Source organism: Manduca sexta, chromosome 18 (genome assembly GCF_014839805.1).
Source record: "Manduca sexta isolate Smith_Timp_Sample1 chromosome 18, JHU_Msex_v1.0, whole genome shotgun sequence".
Classification (NCBI taxonomy): domain Eukaryota; kingdom Metazoa; phylum Arthropoda; class Insecta; order Lepidoptera; family Sphingidae; genus Manduca; species Manduca sexta.
In genome coordinates this window covers 1,919,568-1,941,974 of record NC_051132.1, presented here as the reverse complement: position 1 = coordinate 1,941,974, position 22,407 = coordinate 1,919,568, and the positions used below count along the sequence as shown (strand labels likewise).

The following is a 22,407-nucleotide window of genomic DNA, read 5'->3' as shown; positions in this document are numbered from 1 at the left end:
ATCATTTAAATGCAGTAAAAATAATGGAATACGTAGATACATATGTCAAAGTGACGAAAATTTATATTTATTTTACAGAATAAATGTTCATAGTGTGTTGCACTTGAATGCTTATAATTTGACATCCTTTTATTTCGGGGTATGGAACGTCGACCATATTAGCCAATTAAGTAAAAGAGGTAAAAAATATAAGCAGCTTGTTAAGCAAACACACCGCTTTTTAATAAAGTCGTATTATACAAACTAATCAATGAATCGCGAATGTTGTGTCAAGTTGAGTTGTGTTGTGAATTGTGATTTGATACAGTGGTCTTTGTATATAAGACGTAAAATATTAAAGAAAATATATTTTCCTTCATTTTTGAATATCAATTCAGAGCAATGTCGAAGGGTTTGATTGTGTTGATGGCCTGCGGGAGCTTCAGTCCCCCCACATACATGCATTTGAGGATGTTCGGTATGTTTAAGTTGGAGGTCAAGGTTTTGAGATGTTTGCATAATATTTTTCTATGCATGAGGGGTTGAATTCCTTGAATAATTAAAGTGGTTTATGTTGCGTTATCGTTATTGATTCTTTTCATAACTGACTAACCTAATGATGCTTTTTCTTGTGGTAATGTTTTGGTGTTTTTCCAGAGATTGCGAGGGATTACATCCATTCACTTGGTTTGGGGACTGTTGTCGGAGGCATAGTGTCCCCTGTGCATGACGCGTACGGTAAAAAGGATTTAGTCGCAGCGCAACACAGGTAAAATAAAAAAAAACAATTTGTAAAAACTTTTAAATTATCATTAAAGTAATAAAGTTTACCTAATATTATAATTTAGATAGCAAATCGAATTCAAGCTCAAACATTTTTCCAGTGTCATAATGTTTATATTTCTTATCTATGTTGTAATCTGATATGGCTTCTCAAGATTTTATTAAGTTAGCATGGACTTTCTTTTGTAAGATGAATAAAGCAATCAATCATTGTGCGGAATTTACTAGTTGTATGGTATGACACTAAGCCTGCCTTTATACATTTTACAGACTATATAGTATTTTAAAGTGGGTTTTTGAAATGCGCTTTTAACCTTTTAAATGAAGGGGTCCTCATGGCAGTAGCAAAATCTTATAATTATATGTCATAAAATTTCTAAGATGTTATATTTGTTTAATATTACATATTGTTGACATAGTTTATTTAGTATTTTCCGGCTTCCTTTATCATTAAGATAAGATAGTCAATTTTATATATAAAAATTAACAAACAACGTGTCACCATGAATTTATATTCATGTGAATAAGGTCATAATTATAATTAGATGCTAGTTATTAGGATTGTAAGGAGCGTCTCTCCTTCAGGGTTCGACTGAATAAAACAACTTCTTTTTCCAATAAAAAGTTCGTGTATTTTCTTGTTTTCACACAGTAGATACATTCACAATAATTCTTGTACAATAGGTATACTTTTCTTCCTTTGATTTGAGAGCCGCTGAGTTTTCTTGCCAGGTTGCTGAAGTTGTGTTGAGGCTGAGTTGAAGCTGAGTGCTGAGGCTGAGGCTGAGTAAAATTGTCTCAGAGGCTCTTGTTTATATGCAATACTATGATGGCACCATGCGCGATGGGTGAGAGTTCGTACGCGCTTAGCCTTCGCCAATCACAGCCATCGGCGCACGGGCCGCGGCGCGCGCGTGCTGTTGCGCATGCGTGGCGGCGCGCTCTACGGTGCATGCGTGGCGGTGCGCGCTACGGCTCATGCGCGGCGACGCGGGGTATCACCCGCGGGCCGCGCTTACACACCGCCACGGGTGCACGTTTATACAATTTTGACTTAACTTTATACAATTATTAAAGCAACAAAAATATACAAGGAAAAATAACAAATTAACTAAGCTATAATTATTTACAAAATAGTTAGGTAGTCAGGTTGCCGAGGCCGGTTCATTGTCCGCAACAAGGACTATAATATTGCTGTTATAATGTTTTAATGTTTTTTTCAGAATTGAGTTAAATATATATTTGCAATCACAAAAAAAATCTTATAACAGAGGAATAATTATTATTAGGACTTTCTCAGTGGTTATGGTTATGGGCTCCTTTTTCTGCACTTAGCCCATAAAGTAGTCAGGCCATTGTGCATGAACTTTTCTCAGTGGTATAGTTGTATTGAGTGTGCAGTATGGCACTACTCATGAGCTCCCAGGTTCGAATCCTAAGTTGTTCAAAGTGACATTGAGTTTTTCTGCTCAGTATCAGCCCTATGTCTGGAATTTGAATTGCCAAAATGGGATGTGTGTATGCGCATGTGTATTCTGTCCCATGTATGATGGGGCAGAACATGCATGGTGAAGAGTGAGATCTCTTGTTGCACATCTGATAGTTGTACCAGGGATAGACAGGGTATGTCTGTTGATGTTATTTTATCATAGAAATAGGAAGTGGATACTAGGTACCATCTGATTGCTTTGATACAATATACTCTCCATTCTGAAGTATTTATTAAAGTCAAGAAAAATACTGATGAAGACTTTCATGTGTACATATAAATGTTTTGACGAAATATTTTTATTATCTTTGCTAAAGGTTAATTATAACAAATATGTGTAAACAATGAATAGATTTATTTATGTAGAGATAAATTGTCATATAAAGGTACAAGTCTTATGTCCGTACTTGTAAAATATATATATACATGTTGTTATCCTGCAACGTTAAGTGGCGCTAATATTGGACCCATAGCGCACATACTGATACTGCACAAACTCAAATCACAGGCAGTTATGATTGGAATAATTTTTTTTCACACAGATTTATAAACATGTAGATTTTGGTTTTTTAAGTTTTATAATATACAATGTTAATAGGCAGATGTTACCATCTGACCAGTAGTCAACCCGTTTAATGATTAATGAAATAATATCTACTTTACTATCACTGGTGGTAGATCTCTCATATGTGAGAGTCTGCTTCGGTAAGTGCCACCAGAATGTTTCTTTCTGCCGCCGAGCAACAGTGTGTAGTCACTTTTATGTTCTGGTTTAAAGGACATTGTAGCCAGTGTAACTACTGGACATAATAAGACTTAACATCTCATGTCTCACGATGGGGAGCGTTGTGAAATACCAAACAGTATGTTGTAATTTGAGATGTTGGATGGTGTTTCTACCATTTATGGGCGATCCTATAACTTACCATCAGGCGAACGGCAAGCTCGTCTCGTCATTTAAAGCAATAAACAAAAAAAAAACTTACATCTTGGTAATTTTCCAAAATGTGGTAAAATTTTCTAGGGTATTTTTATTATAAAAGATAATTGCGAAATAATGATCAATGAGTAAAAGGTATCTTTTCCAGGATAGCCATGTTGAAACTGGCGCTGCGTTCGTCGGGGTGGATCAAGATCTCAGAGTGGGAGACGCAGCGGTCCGGCTGGACGAGGACTCGAGTGTCCTTACAGTACCACCAGGTAATTTAGATGTAGAACCCAGGACAATATGACAATTAATTTATTTTTTTAATTCATTTATTTGACAATATATTAAAGAGACAACTTATTTTGTAGTTGTGGTAGGGGTCTAATGTCAACCCGTTCCCCACTCTTGATCTTCAGCTGTTTGTATCAGCCTCGTGCATTATACAGCAATGATTAAACATTTTATCAATAACACCTATGTTTTCCCATATTTTTTTCTAATCGATTAAGAGTGCTCACCTGTAGGCAACGGATTGGCTGTGCCTTCAGTATTGCTTTAAGCTATGGATAGCGGATGCTGCTTACCATCAGGCAGATTGCTTACTTGTTTGCCCACTGAGACAATAAAAAAATCAAGTAAAAAGAACATGAAAGCTTTTACTGACTAATCTGTTTCAAAAGATACATCTTTAAACTATTCGTTTTAAGTTATAACAAGGAAGTGTTGTACTCAGGACATGATCAACAGTCACATGAACGCCCTGGAGCCAGATCCGCCGTCATGGCTGCCGGACGACGTGCTCAATGTGAACAGCATCGACGAGCCGGACTCGTTCGCCGGTGTCAATGGCAACCAGGACCAGCCGGTCACCATCAAGCTGCTGTGCGGTGCTGATCTGCTGGAGTCCTTCGCTACGCCTGGACTATGGTCTGATGATGACGTGAGTACACTGGCGAAGGGCCTACAGAGTACCTTTTTGCTGACTTCATAATGCACTTTTAGAGCTAAAGTGACCTATCTCAAAACATATGAATCTTGAATCTTCTGATTTGCTATACTTATAATTTTTAAATCATTTTTAGATAATTTTGTTTAACTGTTTTTTTTTTGGAGCTGTCAGTTAATGGTATAAAAATGAAATTAAATAAAAATTACCTAACCATTTTAGGCCAATATTGTATCATACCTAGTTTAAAATGCTGTATTTTTTTTGTTAATTTGACTTGCGAATAAGAGATGTATCCGTGGATGTATCAATAATTTTTGTGTTCTTTAGATACTTTTGGAAGGCTATGATCAAAGCTATCAGACGTTTTTTTTAAAGTAACAATTTTGTTTGCAGTTAGAGACGATAGTGGGTCATCATGGCTTAGTGGTGGTGACGCGCGCCGGCAGCGACCCGGGCCGGTTCATACACGAGTCGGACCTACTTTATAAACATAGAGTGAGTGCATTCAATTCTACATTTTCTATTCGATTCTTAATACGTGATTTATTTTTTTGATTTTAGATTCAAAGATAAGTAAATGGATGAAATATCGATTTAAAATTTTGTGACTCACTAAAATACAGGACCGGATCTAGGAATATTTTCAGGGGGACATAAGAGTTAATTGTTAGTGTATTTTCAAATTACTAATTTAATAATATTTTATTGCTTATGTTGTGTATAGGACAAAAGGAAAAGAACATTAATGTTGATTTTTACCACTTGAGCATTTTTCAAAATGAATGTACGTAACGAAATAGTTACTAAACATTGATGCGATTTTTTTTGTATCACCTGTCTTTTTTTGGATGTGTTAATACTATTTTAATTTGTATTATATAATTTAAAGTAAAATATGGTATTATTTGTAGAAAAACATAATGCTAGTGACGAACTACATCGCGAACGAGGTGAGCTCGACGGTGATCCGGCGCCTCGTGCGGCGCGGCGAGAGCGCCAAGTACCTCACCGACGACGCCGTGCTCGCCTACCTGCGCGCGCACCGCCTCTACGGCGCCGCGCCCGCCCCGCCCGCCCCGCCCACGTCAGTACCGGTCCCCACCACCCACGCCACCCGCGCCACCGACTCCCCTGTGACGTCCAACGGCGACACTTCACAGCATTGTCACTCAGTATCGCTGAACACCACAACATCCCACCAGTACCCATCCATACCACCCCTAAGCACTTCTCAGCATATCTCATCAGTAACACCTCTCGATAACATGTCCCAACACTGTGCAACTGTGCCATCTCTAAGTAGCATCTCCCAGAATTACCCAGCTGTACCACCTTTGAGTGCCACTTCCCAAGAGCACTCACAGGTTGCGCCCCTAAGCACCTATTCACGCCATTACCCCCCAATCCCATCACTCGGTACCAGTACCCAGCACTGCCCACCCGTACCACCGCTAAATACTACTTCACAGTGCCCTTCACCAATACCATCTCTCAATACCGCTTCAGACTATCACTTAATGCCATCCAGAAATAATAGAACAGTAGACTAACATTTATTTTAATTCTAGAAATTATATTCCTATTTCAAGTCTATCTTTTAAATAGGGTCATCAGGCGGGTAGGGGGGAGGGAATTACGTATTAAATAGTGGAACCTCGTCCCCCCTTCCCCCTCCTAAGTGATAACCATAAATCTATGACTTAGGTCTTACGAAATATATGTAAATTTGTGAAACCATTTGGAAAAAATAGGGACATCAGGCTATCTTGACCAAGAAAATAAAAACTTGCTTTGGAGGCGCTACTTAACTTTTTAATTTTAAAGTTATTGTTGTGAGTATAATAAATTAGTTCCATATTTATAATGTTTCCAGAACATGGCGAGGTATTTTAGTTATTTTGTTGCTTGGGCTATATACAGAGTGATTTATACATTGCGCTACTAAATGAGAACTCGTCTTTACTTCAGCTAACATTGTGCTAAAATCATCCATGAATAAGAAATATTTTCGCCACAAATCCTAGTTTCAATTTTCTGATTTTTTTATCATTTTGTATATAAGTGTGAATATAGTGTGGAAATATTTCTGACTGAAGCATGATGTTGCTGTCCCGATAAATTCTTTTCGTGCAGTAGTTTATGGCTCGGGACTTGTAAAATTAAAATATATTTTTATTAATATTTGTTTTGTTTGAAACTTAATATTTTTATTTTAAATTAACTTATGCTAAAGAGTTGTTTTTTAGAAGACGAGTATATCGTTTCATTTATTAATGCAATGACCAAATAATCCTGTACAAATTAAGCATGCTTAGTCGAGGGACCTGTTTAAGGTATTCAGTATTGGATTTATTGTCCGAGAATCCATGACCCTATTTGTTATGGGAATTTTAGCACCTGGGTATTGTTGTCCTAAGCCAGGTTTGAAGTATGAAGGGAAAACGGATCTTACTTAAAGGTCATATAATTACATAATGATGGATAACATAAACCATACAAGGAGTCCACGCAAGGGTATTTACACTTTGAGAGCCTTGTTAGAATATTTTTTTTAGGATTTCTTTGTCGTTTACAATATTTTTATTAGTTACCTACAAGCATAGACTGCCGTGTGAATAAATAGGTTCTTCAAATTAAAACATATACTGTAGATATACGAAATATAATATTAAAATTGTAAATCATACGTGTAATGTTTGCATTTTTTAAATAATAAAATCAGGTCTGTATTATATACTGTTCCATTGCTGGGGTCAAGTCTCTTCCACTTAATGGTGGATTTACCAGCAGGCTGAGTCCGCTGGAGTCTAGGGCGACCTCTTTTAGTGGTGGCAAATTTAGGGTAAATTAGTTAGCAGAGTAATTGTAAAACCACTGCTTAAAAATCAAGCAGCATAGTCATATCATTCATAATAGCGTAATTAGTCAATTGAATAACTAACATCAATATATTACACAGTGATTAACTGACACTTCTCGTTCACGCTGCCCGGACAAACAGTGAGTACAGCATGCTTACCGAACTGATAGCCAACTACGACAAGCGATCGCCGCAGGATGTCGTCATGGCGTCACCGGACGAGGCCAGCTTCAAAAATATACTAATATCGATAAGGGACAAACCATCGATAGTCGATGAAACCATCACCGTGAAGAGAGCCCGCAAGTCCAACTTCCTGATGCCCAGCCACACCGACAGCGTCAGCCCCGTCAATCAAATCAAGCCGAAGTTAGCGTATGTCGATAAAGTCCCGTCGAACTACGTGCCCGGGAAGGCGGTGAAAATCGTCAGTGACGTCACGCAGCACGCTATCAAAGACGATAAGGTAAGTTTTGCCGAAACAACCTATTGCCCTTTAGACAGTTATCTGCAGAAGGACGATATCGACTACGATCTCTATCGGCGTAGGGTTAGCGAAGGGAATGTCGATATGCAACCAGAGAATCCGATGAAGAAGCGATGCTCCTCGACTATTAGGAAGTTGAGGCCTGAGGAAATGAAGAAGAGTAAGTCCGAAGTCAGTAAACTGTGCGATAAAGTGAAAAGTATTAAACTGAAGGACACCAGTAAGAATTACAAGACTCGTAGCTGCAACGACATTGTCCGGCTGATTCTGACCAAGCATGGCATTCATGTTATTAGCGATACGGAGGCCATCGTCTGAATATTGGCGAGCGGTGACACGAGAGAGAAATTCATTTTTTAGTGCTGTGACAAAATTTGTTCAATTTAAATTGTAGATAATTGAAAAGTTCTGTCTTCTTATTCTTTGTGTCTACACACAATTATTTATTTCACAGTTGAATACTGCCTCTGAGGTTTAAAATAATAATTTTATAACTGTTTTCATATATATTACTTTATTCTAAAATATCTTTAGCTTCCACTATGTATTTTCTTTTGCTTAAACCTGGCCTTTATATCATAACGTTAAAGACTTAACGAGAGATTATTAAAATAATATATATTTATATTCAATTTTTACAACATGCAAAAAAAATGTGAAACAAATATCATTGTTCCTATACAATTATACTGTCAATTGCGAAATATAAATATCGAAAATAATTTAAAAATAAAAAATAAATTCGCATATAAAATAATGGCATTAATCTCAAAATTTGTATACATATTGAGTTGATATAATATATAAAATGTTGATAGTTAAGCTAAATAATTCTAGTCACTCAAATGATTTATTAATTTCGAATATTGAAATAGGAATAGCAGTACAATGTTACCTGGGACTAGCAGTACAATGTTCTTTTTTTGATAAATTCTTGATTTTCATTTTTAATTTCCTCAGGGAAAATTACTTTTATATATGTCTTTCATATTGTATAAAAAAATCTGAAATTAATTGCTTTAAATTTTAAAATTGACTATAAACTAACCCCTTTATTATAGTACTTTTGTATATATTTACAATATTGAACTTCTATGTCATTAAGGTTGTTTTGTTTGGGATCAAAAGTGGATAAATTCAGGGCCAATTTATAAAAAATATTAAACTACATAATGTCTTATCGCACAAAATGTAGGATTAATTCATAAAATCATACGGGATAAAACAAAGGCCTAGTTTTTGTCTATGTCTAGAATCTTGAGGATTATCTTTTTAGTAACTTATCTGTCGTGCGAGTTAATGTCATGATAAAAATAAAACTATAAATTAAAAAAATAGTTAGGTCTTAATCTATTTGTGCCAAATTTCATAGAGTTACAAATAACAGCTTATGCCTTGTTTCAAAACATCCATGACCAAAGCATAGAAACATCTTTACGAAAATCATATTTAATATGTTAGTAGGTTGTATAATTCTCCACCCAGTTTTTATATTAGTAGCGTATTCGTTTCCGTTATATTTATGCCCAATACTTCTTAAAATACTTTGATTTTTATTGTTCAGTTAATAGACTAAATTTTTCTAACCTACCTGTGGTAGTGGTACCTAACCAAATTTTTGGATTTTCCCACTTTTGATTCTACGCGAAATAAAATCCTTTTTATATTTGTAACTTCTTGTACCCCTTTTATATCAATTTAGCGTAATCATAATATATACTTCTTGTAGTTATAACGATTGTCAACGTAACTTCGATTGGCTAAGTATAAAAATGTAGAAAGAAATATATTAAATTGTCAACGATAAATCAAAATGTTTAACCACAGTATATAAATTCATTAGTCTAGATTCCGTTTGCAGTGAGATATAGGCGGTACCCAAGTTGCTTTTCATTAAAAATGTAAATCGATTTGACTTTAATTTGGGGTAATTAGATCAGGATTTTTTTGTTAATATCAAATTTGATATGAATTTTTATACCGTGTACAACCAACATAATATGTAGCATTGGATAACAAAATATAAGGCAAATTAAAACATCAGGCAAGTATCCAATCTATATTCGGGGTTCTAAACTTGATTTGCTATTTGTTATTGAAAAATTGCTTATTGTCGTAACGCCCCCAACTATCCCCCACTGGATACCTGCCTGTAAAACTAAATATAAACTTCATAACAAGCCACAAATGCCTACACACTTATATAATTATTATAATCCAAATGTTTGGTAGAATCGACTTAAGAATTTAATTACGAATTTTCTAGTATTTACTATCGAAAATATTCCTAATAGCACAATAATTAGAACATGTTTACTCATCATGTTAAAGTAGTTTGTGTGTTTTTTTCTGATTAGTATATTGATGTTGATTATTTTCCGTCTTCCAAATTCCTTCTAAATCATTGTTATACTTTAATTGTTAAAAGTAAGTAAAATTTTACCTCTATGTACTGCCCTGGTGTAAGAATAAAAACTTATTTGGGTTTTATTGTGCTTGATTTAGATGTTAAATACGGATCTGTCTTTTTAAATATATTTTTTATTGTTTAAACGAAGTTAAGTTTGTCTTCTTTTATAATGTGACAAAATTACAAATTCTTACTAAAAAAAAACTATATTAATTAACTTCTAAACTCAAAGTTTAGTCTACTTGTATGTTATTTTTTTTTCTCTAAATAATAATTTTCTTTTTACTCGACTTCTACGCCAAATTGGAACAGATCAAAGTATGCTAAGCTGTGTGATGTATTTTGTGTGCCAACTCTTTTTCTGTGGTTTGTAGTTTATATTATAAGCGTGTTACTAATAATAAATTCTATAATTGTTGACTTGCTTGTGGTTTTCTCTTGTGCTTGTTATGTATTCCCCCTGGCTTTGTGCGCTTTAATATTTTACTTCTATTAAGAAATAAATAACAAAGAAAAAAGGGTGTTTTGTTGGTGGGTATTTCGGGTTTTATGACTATTCTTAGAAATTTGACAGATTGACAGAAATTGTAACTATTTAGTGTATTTTCTTACCAGATTATAACGTATAGTTTTTTGGAGTATTTTGTTAAAACAAATTGCAATAATTACGCTTAAAAGTTCCTAGGTGTCGACCATATAGTATTATGATTTATAGTAAAATCGTGGCGTACATTCAAAAATTACAAATTTTATTAAAAGTAATTATAATAATGAAGGTATTTGATTGTATTAAATATATTTAAGGCATGAAAAATTTATTTGACGATGGTAAACTTTGTAGCTGTTTTGTGTGCTATAGATTCCCCGCAGAATTTGAGTACTCATTATTTATATTTACTCTTTTATTAAATAGATTTTTTATTATTTTTCAGATCCAATTTACATTTATGAGATCATTTTGTGTTTTTAGAATAATTAGTAAAATAAAAAAATAACGTTTTTCAAATATATATATATATATTTTTTAAATGTAGTAAAATATATTTCTAACAAAAGTGATCTCATAGACCCTGTCACTGTTGTAGTAGTTGTTGACTAGCGCGTATGTGTGCGTAGGACGGCGGCTGCGCGTTGTAGCTGACGTGCTGCGCGCGTTGCGACCGTTGCGAGCTGTAACACGCGCGCGACCGTGCAACGCAACGCGACGCGACGCAACGCCGGCCACATTACATGTTAGCATTAGCTGTGCGTACACTGACCTATACCAGTATTACAAGGTATTGTGTAGTCCGCTAATCAAGAGAATAGGGACCATATTCATGTAGATAGTTGTCAATCAATTACATGCATAACCACGTCTTTATCCCCAATGGCAAAGGCACAACTAGTGCACACACGCTTTTTCCTGCTTATTTTCTTTCCACGCGATAAGAAACCAGCTTAAGTTTATAGCGCACGTATTTTCGTCACGGGAAAATGTGTGTATATTTTAATACAAAACAAATATATTTTAGATTCCCAAAGTGGGTGTACGCGCAATATGTGCTGTCTCTAGTCCAATTAATACGACTTTTACTATTACGATTGGGTCACGTAGCTTTACCGTGACTGTCAGTAAGAGTAAGACTAGAGGCAGATAATGGGGAGTCATTTTAGGTGACAATGTTTCTTGCTATGTAATGAAATAAAGCTTTGCTAAAAATATATGTTCAGTGAACGCACAGCATTAGGCAATATTAGTATCGCTTGATATATTTTATTTAATGAAGTTTATAGGCAAAAGGTGTACGTTGGCTTTTTGAATTAAACATGCGTCCATGTCTGTTTTGCAATCTTAATTATTTTCAATAGATTGTTCGTATACGCTTTATTCGGCTTTCTCTGTCCTAGAATCGAGTCTGTCGATATGATCTTAAAGGATAAACTGCTTAACGCTTCTTAAACTTTTTAAAAGTATTTTTGTGGCTTCAAATAATACCGTAGGCAATTTTTCTACTGCAGAAAAACATACCTATCTTACCTTCGTTCAAAATATTTCAGCCTCGTACACCCAGTCTTGTTTCAGTGCCTGAAAATGTAGAACATTTTCGTGAAATAATTTTGACAATCTAACTCGTATTCAGTTGGTAGTTTTTTGAAATTATTCGCATGGAATAAGTCCTTAGTGCATTTGTAGATTTATTACTTTTTTCATAAACGCTAATAGTTAATTAAATCCTTTATTACGGTAATGATTGACACTTAATTTTTAACGGCTAAAATTAGCATGACGATATAGTTCTACAAATTTCTGAAACGCGAGTCATTTGGATTTTTATTGAATCACACATCGGTTCAGCACTTAATATCTGCCATACAAATAACAACCGTATGTCAAACGTCTAAGTTTTAGTTATAGTTATCTCTTCTCATAATAGGTCTATTAAACTATTGGATGTTATGATTATCAGTTAGAAAGAGACAAAACATAAAAAGTGCTGCTAGCGTTTATAAAAAAGAAATGACTTCACCTAGTTTAAGAATATTGTATGCTATAAAATTTGACTTGTTTAAAATGAAATGAAAACTTTAAATGCTAAAAATTTTAACTACATTGGTCAGGATATATTTTAATAATAGTACTGATTCCCAGATTTATAAAAAGGCTTTGAATAAAGGATATTTGACACGTCATTTTATTCGACTTAAATTTTATAGTTTCATGTAGCTTTGTGATATTATCTATATTTGGTTTTAAAGATGTGTGACATCATTTTTGTTTAAAACTTTATCTTAAATTTTTTATAAAAAAATATGGTAAAGAGTATGTTTGTTTTTCTTTATTTTATCACTTATATAAGATTATCAGTTACAAGTATTGTAATTGAGTACTTGAAAATTATCTGAAAATTCATGTTTGATTGCTTATCATATGTATATGTTTATTCATTTTTCTTAGAATTTTAAATTTTAGTGAATATTATTATCATTTATAATTCTTTTAATTTCATGTAGGAATTTTTCCAATTTTTTTTTGTAGAAAATAATAGGTTTTATTTAAAAAAAAGTACAATAGCAGTTTTTTATCTGCAACATAACATATTCCTTTGCTTGAATAAAATAAAGAGCAAGTAGGTACTCATTTCTATCCCATGTAATAATAATATTTCCCACACTTTTATTATATAAACACATCAGTTTATGAATTTGAATATGTATTCGCAATAGTCATTACATTATTGAAAATATTATGTAGTAGGAAGTAAATTTAACAATGAACTACAGTCCGCTTTAATGATTACTAAACTATTTGTGCCCGATTTTTATATCTGAGTTAAGGGACCCCTAAATGCGAACTTAAAATAGGTTTGCTAATACAGACCAATGTAGCTCTATTTTTGAAAATTATGGAACAGTTGATAAAAGCTGATATTTCTGAATGAAATACATAAGATAGCATCAGTAGTGTTTTGTTGCTTTTTGTGTATATCATGGCAATTATTTTCGGATATTTAATATAATACCTACTTAAATATGAACAATGAATACTGAATCGATAAGCATTTAAAATATTAATCGTATTTATAAACGAATATAATAGCGAATGTGTGATATGCAATTAATTATAACAATAGAATTTATTTTGCAAATTGAAATACATAAAGTTTTTTTTCTTAAGAAACATATCGCATGTAACAAAAAAAAATAATCTAAAAACATTTTATTAAAATTATTAATATTTTCAAACTAGAAATCCGCCTGAGCTGTACTGTTAGCTATATTAATTCCTATTTATTCGGTTGTTTAAACCTTAAAAACAGCATAATTACCTCTAAATTAAGTAATAAAATGAGAAAATAGTGGCAGATGGTCGGTAAAGCATGCTGTCAATATTAGCATAGCTTTGGATACAAAGAGCTTGGATGCCATTTGAATAAACTACCTGAGTTTTTATATCAAGTAGATTTCATTAAAATGATGAAGTGTTTCTTAAGGAAATTATGGGGATTAATATGTACTTAATTTTTTATTATTTCCAATATTAGTGTCGTAACAGGATGGACAATTTACACTTTTTGTTAGTATCCATATTTAGTATTCTTTTTTTCAGATTTAAATACACTGTGGGCTCAAGATCTGCCTAATAAGTATCATACTATGATTTAGAAATAACTTACCGACTCATGACACTTCAATAAACGATCCCAATCGCTTTTTTCAATCTATCTCAAAAATGGACCAATCAGAACATTTTTTTTGACATGTGTACAAATGCCTTATTTTGATTGGTTCACTCTCGGAACCAGATTGAAGATTGAGATTGGGATCGTTTATTGAAAACGGCTGTTAGTCGACCATTTTAAATCATTTTGGATATGCGAAACTATCTTTATTAACACTGTAATAGGAATGAAAATGATCTGTAAACTGTGATGACATAAAATACAAATTTTACTATGTTATTGAATAGCTATGAAGAAAATTTGCAGATAGGTCGATTCCATTTTCTCGAAAGTGTGTATTTAATAGAATGAAATATTTTTTCATTATAATATCAAATATTTAGCTCTTACGAATTTAGTTTCAAAAGCGAAGTAATGTGTTCATTCTGTTATGAACCGAAGGCACATATTATGGCTTATACCTAAGTACATTATAATATAGAACACTTATTGGTCAAACCATTCAACGTGGGTTAGCATTTGAACATATTTTATTACAACATTGTAGTGTGCTTACGTTCAGGTGGCCAGTACGCCTTCGGATTGTCGGCGAATATTTTTCTGTTAAATAAAAAACTATGTGATTTCTGATTACGTTATTAAAAATGTTCCTTTTTTAGTTGTGGTTATACAGGGTGTTTTTTCAAAGTGTAGCCAAATTTTTACAGGTGGTTCAGAATCGGTAGTATATACGATTCATGAAATAAAAAACAATATTTTTTTTTTCATAAAATTCCGACTTATTGTCCCTAAAAAACAGAACACACAGACAATACGAAAGGTGTTTATTAATAGTACTACAAGCCATTCATAAACATTCATAGTAATACCTAATTTTGACCAACGCACGCACACATTCAAAACATACGATAAGAAAGGCTCGAAAACATCAAACGCTTGGGCCGCACCGTACCGCCGTCCCGCCGCCCGCTGCCCGCCGCCCAGGCACTTCGGCCGGTGCAGGCGCCCGCGCCGATCGCGATCTTCCCTATCTACCTACAAAACCCGTGAGGCCTCCTGCTCCTCCGCCCGCGCGGTCCGCCGCCGCCACCTCTCTGCTCTCCCGCTCGCCAGTGTTGACCGTGACCTGTTGCGTATGCCCGTGTTTTTTTAATTTTTTGTATTTTGCCAAAACTTGTCATAATTGTTATTAATGGCTCAACAAACTAAAGTCAGTTACTCAATCCGTGAATATTATGGGATGATACAGTGCTACATTTTAAGTTGGGAAAGTTATGAACATAAAACTTTACCGCGTCTTCAAAGACAATGGAGTAAGTATTTATCTCCCGCGCACCCAATCAAAGAACGAATTTGGAAGCCAACCAAAGGTTATTGGAGTTTGGGCAGTTCAGCACACCCTCTTATAAAGCTGATCAAGAAGGACATGCCGTGATACGCCCGGTCATCGAAAACGCGGTAATCGAGTTTTTCTTGCGGGACCCTCGTGCTGGTGCCAATGAGGCAGCTAAACAATGCGGTGTTAGCGAGTATTACGTGTGGATGTTACTGAATTCTTCAGGGTTCCACCCGTATTGTTGAAGGTTAATAGTTGATTCCAATTTTTTAAATACGCCATAATAAAGACTAACAGTGGTTTGCGATTTTAAAATGTTAAAATAGTGTTTTAGTTTTTAATTATTATGACGGTCCTAAAACCGGTAAAAGTACAGAACTATCTGCTATGTGTAGGTAATAATCATTATCAGACTGTGTGCCCGCGTCGCTTCGCTAAGGAGGCAAGGATCGGTTTACGTTTCGTCGGCAAATTAACACATGTTCACATTGGCTTATGTGTATGGTTGTATGATTGTTATCAATGATCGCGCGTACAAACGTATAAACATTGACCATAAATCGAACACTATGAGATATTTTGAAATGTAAATAACTTGTTAATTATACTTCATTTTAAATATTTTTCATTTTATATTAGTCATTATATATATTTGGAATGTAATAATAAAATATGGATACTCTTTGAAAAAACACCCTGTATATGGTGTTCTTTATTTCGAATCTTCATATTTTTTATGTTACAAATGGCGGCATAATTTACCCGTTTCTAATTGGGATCCAACATATTACTGTGGACCTTTAAATGATTATAAATTGTGTGGATACCATTTTATCCACGTATATTGCGAAATAAAAAATATGGAGATTTCAAATATTACTCATACCACATAATGTTAATAAAAGCTTCTCAATAAGTTAAATAAAATATTTATTTATTCCGTTTTTTGTTTTATTACAAATCTAGACTGAATCTTTTAGCATTTTCATTTATTTTTATAATATTCAAAGTATTTTGCTATTCAAATAAAACATTAATGTAATAAAAATAAATGATAACTTGATTAGGTTTGATGCTTACATAATTCAATAACATTATTTTTGTCATATCAATAAGACTTAAAATCTATTATTTCCTAACCTACTTAAAAGTAATAAATAATATTAGATTAATTTACAGAAATTAAATCTAAATTGGGATTCAGTTAATATCAGACATAAAAATGTCGACGAGGAAGTCCAAAACATGTCTACAGATGTTTGTACACAAATAATTTGTCAATCGGATCCTCGCAAATAGTAACATAATTATATTTTACAAAAATATATCAAACCCAAAGGTTCATTAGTAATATTGTCTAAAGTTGACTGCACAGAAATAAACATATTATGTATAATCCGCTTATATTTATTTGATATCTGAGTGGCGTGGGACCGAGTTCCTCATGGTTTCTGAGGCCCATGACTCATGAAAAGAAGGGTACGTGACGTGGAGTATATCCCACACATATATACACAAACATCATGCCTTTATCCTTGAGGGGGGTAGGCAGAAATGTAACCAGGGCACCCACTCTTCACCCACATGTTCCGTCCATTTTCCAGACTCCGGGCTGATACAGAAAATCTCTACATCCCTGCCTGACCCAGGATTTGAACCAGATACCTTAGAGTCGTGTCGTACCACGCAGGCAATACCACTACGCCACAGATGCAGTCAATATGTATGATTACCCTTGTCAAATGTAGCTCGAAAATTAAAAGATAAACAATCGACTAGGTGTACAGGAGCACTACGTTCAGGGCTGTATGAAGTAAATATACTAAGGATAAAAGTAACACGTCATAAGAATCATAATAGCCTAAGTGCCGCTGCAGAGAATGTTTGGTATTCTTAATAAAATGTTTACTGTTTTACGTATAATTCTAATAATCTCGGGTAACCCTAGGGAGCTTGCCAATAGGGAGGCTTAGCTAAAATCATTATTCAGAAATGGCCTCAGGCCACTGAAAAAAGGTTCTTCGGGTAAAATAGTTTTCCCTGAATAAATTTGTTTGAGCGATTCGCCGAGCTTCACTGCTGGGTGTCATAAAATGCGTGCCACTGTTGATTCTGGCTTACAGTTGTAGTGGTGGGTGTGAGGGCGGGAAAGTCTTTATAGTATTTTAAAGAGTTTCTTAACAAAAACATCCTGTGATACCGCGGAACTCTGGTGGAACACCACCCTTCTGTCAAGCCTCTAAACCAGAAGCTAAGTAGCTTTCTTCTTAGGCGGGTTAGGGTCCGGACACTGGCACCAGGGCGTGGTCTCTTTGTTGCAGACGAGCTCCACGTTGAGCACGGTGAGCGGCAATCCGTCCACAGTGACTCGATGCGTGCTGTGAATGTTGTAGGCGACATCGTGCAGCCCAGTGATGCGGTCGCGTCGGCGCGTCACCTCGCGCTGGTTGAAGCACTTGCGCATGTCTCGCTTGCGATATGTTTTGTCGTGCATGTGTCTGGAAGGTGAGATAAATGTCTTTATAGGGAAGCACGGTAATACTAATAAAGGTGGTGAAAGGATATATTTTATGTCTGCCTGCATGACGACCACTGTACAAGGTCTTAAAACTCGGCACGTGGCTCATGAAGTGTGTCGCGTTCTGGGATCGGCTTGTGCATATCCGGTTCCAACAGGCCGGCATAATTGTGTCGACCGTCGACGGTTAATCATCTCTCGTCAGTCCACATTTAGTTGGACCCCACTTCACTTACCATCAGGTGCAGTGGGGAGACTTTGTCATGATAGCTAGTGTGGAATTGGCTAGCGAGATGGCGAAATCTGGGTAGATATTAGGGTGTGATAAACGATCGCTTTAACGAAGTATAAATGTACAACGATTAACGAATCTAAACAGGTGTAAAAGACTAATGTTATGGAAGCAAAATATAATTATAAAGACTATCGAAATATTTTACATTTTTCATAACTGGTCTAATCTTTATACCTACATACATTGTTGTACATTATATAATATAGGTAGAAATAATAGAATGTTTATCAATATCATGCTACCAATTATTTTATAGCCACGCTAATTACGCCTTTATGATAATGATTTGCATCTTAAAATATATTTCTATATGGCATACATCTGTAAGATTATTATTATCAATCATCAAACGGTATATATTGTCACAGTAGCTTGTTAAAACACGAAGGTAAAAGTCCCTATCAGTCCCAGAACCTAGATAAACTAATCTAATCTATATTTACTATCTCGCTTCTATGTGGTATCTCTTAATCGCGGCATGCATGTCGGCATTTCTTGGTAGCCAACTAATTGCATATCGTAACACTGTTTCTGACTTTTGTATGTAAATAAACTCAATTTTAGTCATGAAATATAAATCTATTAAACTATTTATTCATTGAATAAAGTTAAATAACAATCATACTATTCTGTAAATAGATTGTCTACAGAATTTGGTTAAGGGTCATGCAAGTAGTTTTATTTGGTAAATAAATAAATTAAAATATTTAGAATTTGATCTAATACAAAGCATTAATGACATAATATCTAGTTTAGTTAGAGGTAGGCAGTTAAAACAAAGCTTTTTCTTTAAATTTTTGGTATCTGCAACACCTTCAATGATGCATCGCAAGATTTATTTTTCTACTTATATATGATAATTCAAATCTATACTATTATATAAAGCTGAAGAGTTTGTTTGTTTGTTTGTTTGAACGCGCTAATCTCAGGAACTACCGGTCCAAATTGAAAAATTCTTTTTGCGTTGGATAGCCCTTTGTTCGTGGAGTGCTATAGGCTATATATCATCACGCTATACCCAATAGGAGCGGAGCAGTAATGGCTAATCTCAGGAACTACCGGTCCAAACTGAAAAATTCTTTTTGCGTTGTATAGCCCTTTGGTCGTGGAGTGCTATAGGCTATATATCATCACGCTATACCCAATAGGAGCGGAGCAGTAATGGCTAATCTCAGGAACTACCGGTCCAAACTGAATAATTCTTTTTGTGTTAAATAGTCCTTTGTTTGTGGAGTGCTCAAAGTTATATATCATCACGCTATGACCAATAGGAGCGGAGCAGTAATGGCTAATCTCAGGAACTACCGGTTTGAACTGAAAAATTCGTTTTGTGTTGGATAGCCCTTTATTTGTGGAGCGCTATAGGCTATATATCATTACGCTATGGCCAGTAGGAGCGGAGCAGTAATGAAACATGTTGCAAAAACGGGGAAAAATTATTAGTTTTGAGAGCTTCCGTTGCGTGCGCTACGTAAACGGTTAAAGTTATGCAACAATGATGTATGACGGGATTGTTCCTCTTAAAAAGTTCTATAAAATATATTATAAAACAAAGTCCCCCGCTGCATCTGTCTGTCTGAACGTGTTAAACTCAAAAACTACCCAACATATTAAGATGAAATTTGGTATGGAGACAGTTTGAGACCCTGGGAAGAACATAGGCTCCCGGGAAACTACTACTTTTATAACGGAAAACTTTAGCCTGAAAAACTTTATAACGCGGGCGGAGCCGCGAGCAAAAGCTAGTATACTATAAATGTCCTTACTGGCATATTTAATTACCATTCTTACTATACTTAATACTTAAATCTCTCTTTTAAGCTTGGAATAGTAAAGTAAAACTAGAAAATTTAAAAATTACAGTGATAAAACACTTATTAACTTGATTATTAAATTTGTAGGTATGGCTTTAAATGTCCATATGCATATCTTAAACAAAAATAACAATGGAACAAATTCATACAGCTAGGGTCAATGGACACATATTCTAGAACATACCGCGGTTAATACTTTGATAAACTATAACCTGGTCAAATTACATTATATAAATAAAAAATGTATTTGATGTCTGATGTTTTTGACAGATTCATTCATTTTCAATGTTATTACATACCAATATTTTTTTTTTTTTAGAAATTAGTTTTTATTTTTAGAAATTTGTTTAGTTAAACCAATGTTTGTAGCTGGAAACAACATTATGTATTTAAAAGAAATAATGAAACAGTGCTATAAACTAACATTGACATTTGTTTTCTTATAAATATACTTAAAAAAAACTAATAAAAGAATACATAAAAGGGTCAATATAGCAGTCATCTTGAGCATAACTAGCTATAACTTACCTAAATGTCTTATCTCGACCCGTGGTAATATTGCTCGGCCTTGTCACTTTCAAACCCACATCTCTCAGCCTCACATAAAACTCATCATCCTCTAACCCCCAGCCCCAGTAATTGTTTGACATTCCCTTAACCAGCTCAAAGTGTTCCCTCTTTATCAACAGGATACCACCTATAAATGTCTTATAATAATATCTCGGGTGGGTATCGGGAGACGAAATATGAAGAGGTCCTGATTCAGGATATTCATATTTCAAATCGTCATTCAAAGGTAATAGGTCCACGTCATGCATCGCTATGTAGTCGTAGTCGTTTCTAGTGTGTAAAAATCCCACGTTGATCAATGAAGCTCGGTTAAATCGATTGCTGTCTTTTTGCTGAACTATGAAGATGTGAAATGGTATGTCCTGCTTCGATAAGAATGCGAACATGTGCGGCACGAACTCTAGTAGCTCCTCGAAACGGTCTCTGAACGGGACGAGTATTGCCATTCGTTTTTTATTCGATTCGTTCGATATTGCATTCTCGATTGGTTTAGGTAACGCTGCCTTTCCTGTTAAATAGATATAACTTTAAATGGTGCCTAAAATTCAAGTGAATTATTCAAGAGGTGCGTTAAATAGAAGTGTACTTACCGTCTTCTAAGGGTAAAGACGCCAAATAGCATCCCATGATGAAAGTTAATACTACACACAAAATCAAACATTTTGAGCCTGTTACTCGATAACCCATTAAACTCACACTAACACGCATCAATGTTTATGTCATGTGTTTATTCTTAATTGCTTTATTGTCATAATTTAACGCCAATAATCACTGTTTCATTTAATAAAGAGATATTCATCACATCGCCGTGGCCCGTGATGATGGACTGGTGTGACACTTGTACCAGCTGTCAACTGTCAGTGGAATAATGCCATATGGTAATGACATTTACGATTCGTTCAGAAATAAGTAACAGTTACGAAACTATATACATGTGGGTTTGAATGTCGGATTTTCAATTTGAATTATTCACACTTAATCACATTTTATTTTTTTATTAGCATTATTTTATGAATATGTTATGATGAGTTACAGATAAATTAATATACGACAGGATTATTACAATAAAATAAAAAGCTTGAAAATTGTATGGTACTTGTATCCGAAACTTTTCCGTAACATTATTGTAAAAACGTAGGTATTGCGCTAATTCTATTTATATTAGAATGAAAATAAGGCATATGAAAGAAAAACAAGTTGAGAGAGGATACCTGAAAAGTTTAGGGAGTCGAATTTTGCCAGACACAATAGATGTTCGTTTGATTCGAGTAGATAATATTACAATGATGGTTTTCTTCCTGCTTGTATTGAAATCGAAAAAGCCTCAGCTCCTGGAATCGAAGCTTAAAATTATTTTTGAGGACGCTTAGGGAGGTTTGGAGTGGTTTGGATTCGGGTTTTATGACTTTACGAGACCAGGCAAACCACCTCTTAGATTTCTTGCCTATTCAATGGAGTAGGTAAGAATAGATGATGTGAATATAATTTAGAAGATTTGAGATTTGATTTTTTACCTAATATGATATGTAACTAAAAACATTTATAAGATTTTTAAAACTCTTTTTACATGTGAGTATTCTATTATCCTATAGTGATATAAAATGGTTTTCTTTGATAGAAAAACCTTTTGTTAATATATTTTTTCTTATCGATAAAATAACAGCACATCACTACAAGGCGGGAAAACGGCGCGCCATGTTTAATCGTGACTGATTTTCGTTTGACCTACAAGCTAAGTCATTTAACTAAATGTATGACTAAGAAGGCTTGAATTATTTGTAAACGCAATCGGCTCAGCCTGAGCGGGTGTTATTAAGCTAAATTTG

The 22,407-nt window shown here is 34.5% G+C and overlaps 2 protein-coding genes across 4 annotated transcripts; one reads left to right on the top strand and one right to left on the bottom strand.

Annotated features, from left to right (window-relative positions):
* Positions 1–239: 239 nt before the first annotated feature.
* Positions 240–10,309, top strand: LOC115447085 (nicotinamide/nicotinic acid mononucleotide adenylyltransferase 1). 3 transcript variants are annotated; one of them, XM_030174007.2, is made up of 7 exons: positions 240–457; positions 637–748; positions 3,340–3,451; positions 3,913–4,119; positions 4,522–4,623; positions 5,040–5,216; positions 7,284–10,309. In XM_030174007.2, the coding sequence occupies exons 1-7, from the start codon at positions 382–384 to the stop codon at positions 7,791–7,793; spliced, it is 1,296 nt and encodes a 431-aa protein (XP_030029867.1). In that variant the 5' UTR covers positions 240–381; the 3' UTR covers positions 7,794–10,309. The 3 variants fall into 3 exon arrangements, with proteins under 3 accessions (XP_030029867.1, XP_037296186.1, XP_037296185.1); XM_037440289.1 differs by having other exon boundaries at positions 5,040–5,212; positions 7,088–7,566; XM_037440288.1 differs by lacking the exon at positions 7,284–10,309 and adding an exon at positions 5,310–6,996 and having other exon boundaries at positions 5,040–5,279.
* A 6,490-nt stretch (positions 10,310–16,799) lies between these two features.
* LOC115447086 (beta-1,4-galactosyltransferase 7) lies at positions 16,800–21,431 on the bottom strand. Its single transcript, XM_030174008.2, has 3 exons — positions 21,172–21,431; positions 20,540–21,089; positions 16,800–17,882 (listed from the first exon to the last, which is right to left on the bottom strand). The coding sequence occupies exons 1-3, from the start codon at positions 21,287–21,289 to the stop codon at positions 17,636–17,638; spliced, it is 915 nt and encodes a 304-aa protein (XP_030029868.1). The 5' UTR covers positions 21,290–21,431; the 3' UTR covers positions 16,800–17,635.
* Between the last annotated feature and the right edge of the window lie 976 nt (positions 21,432–22,407).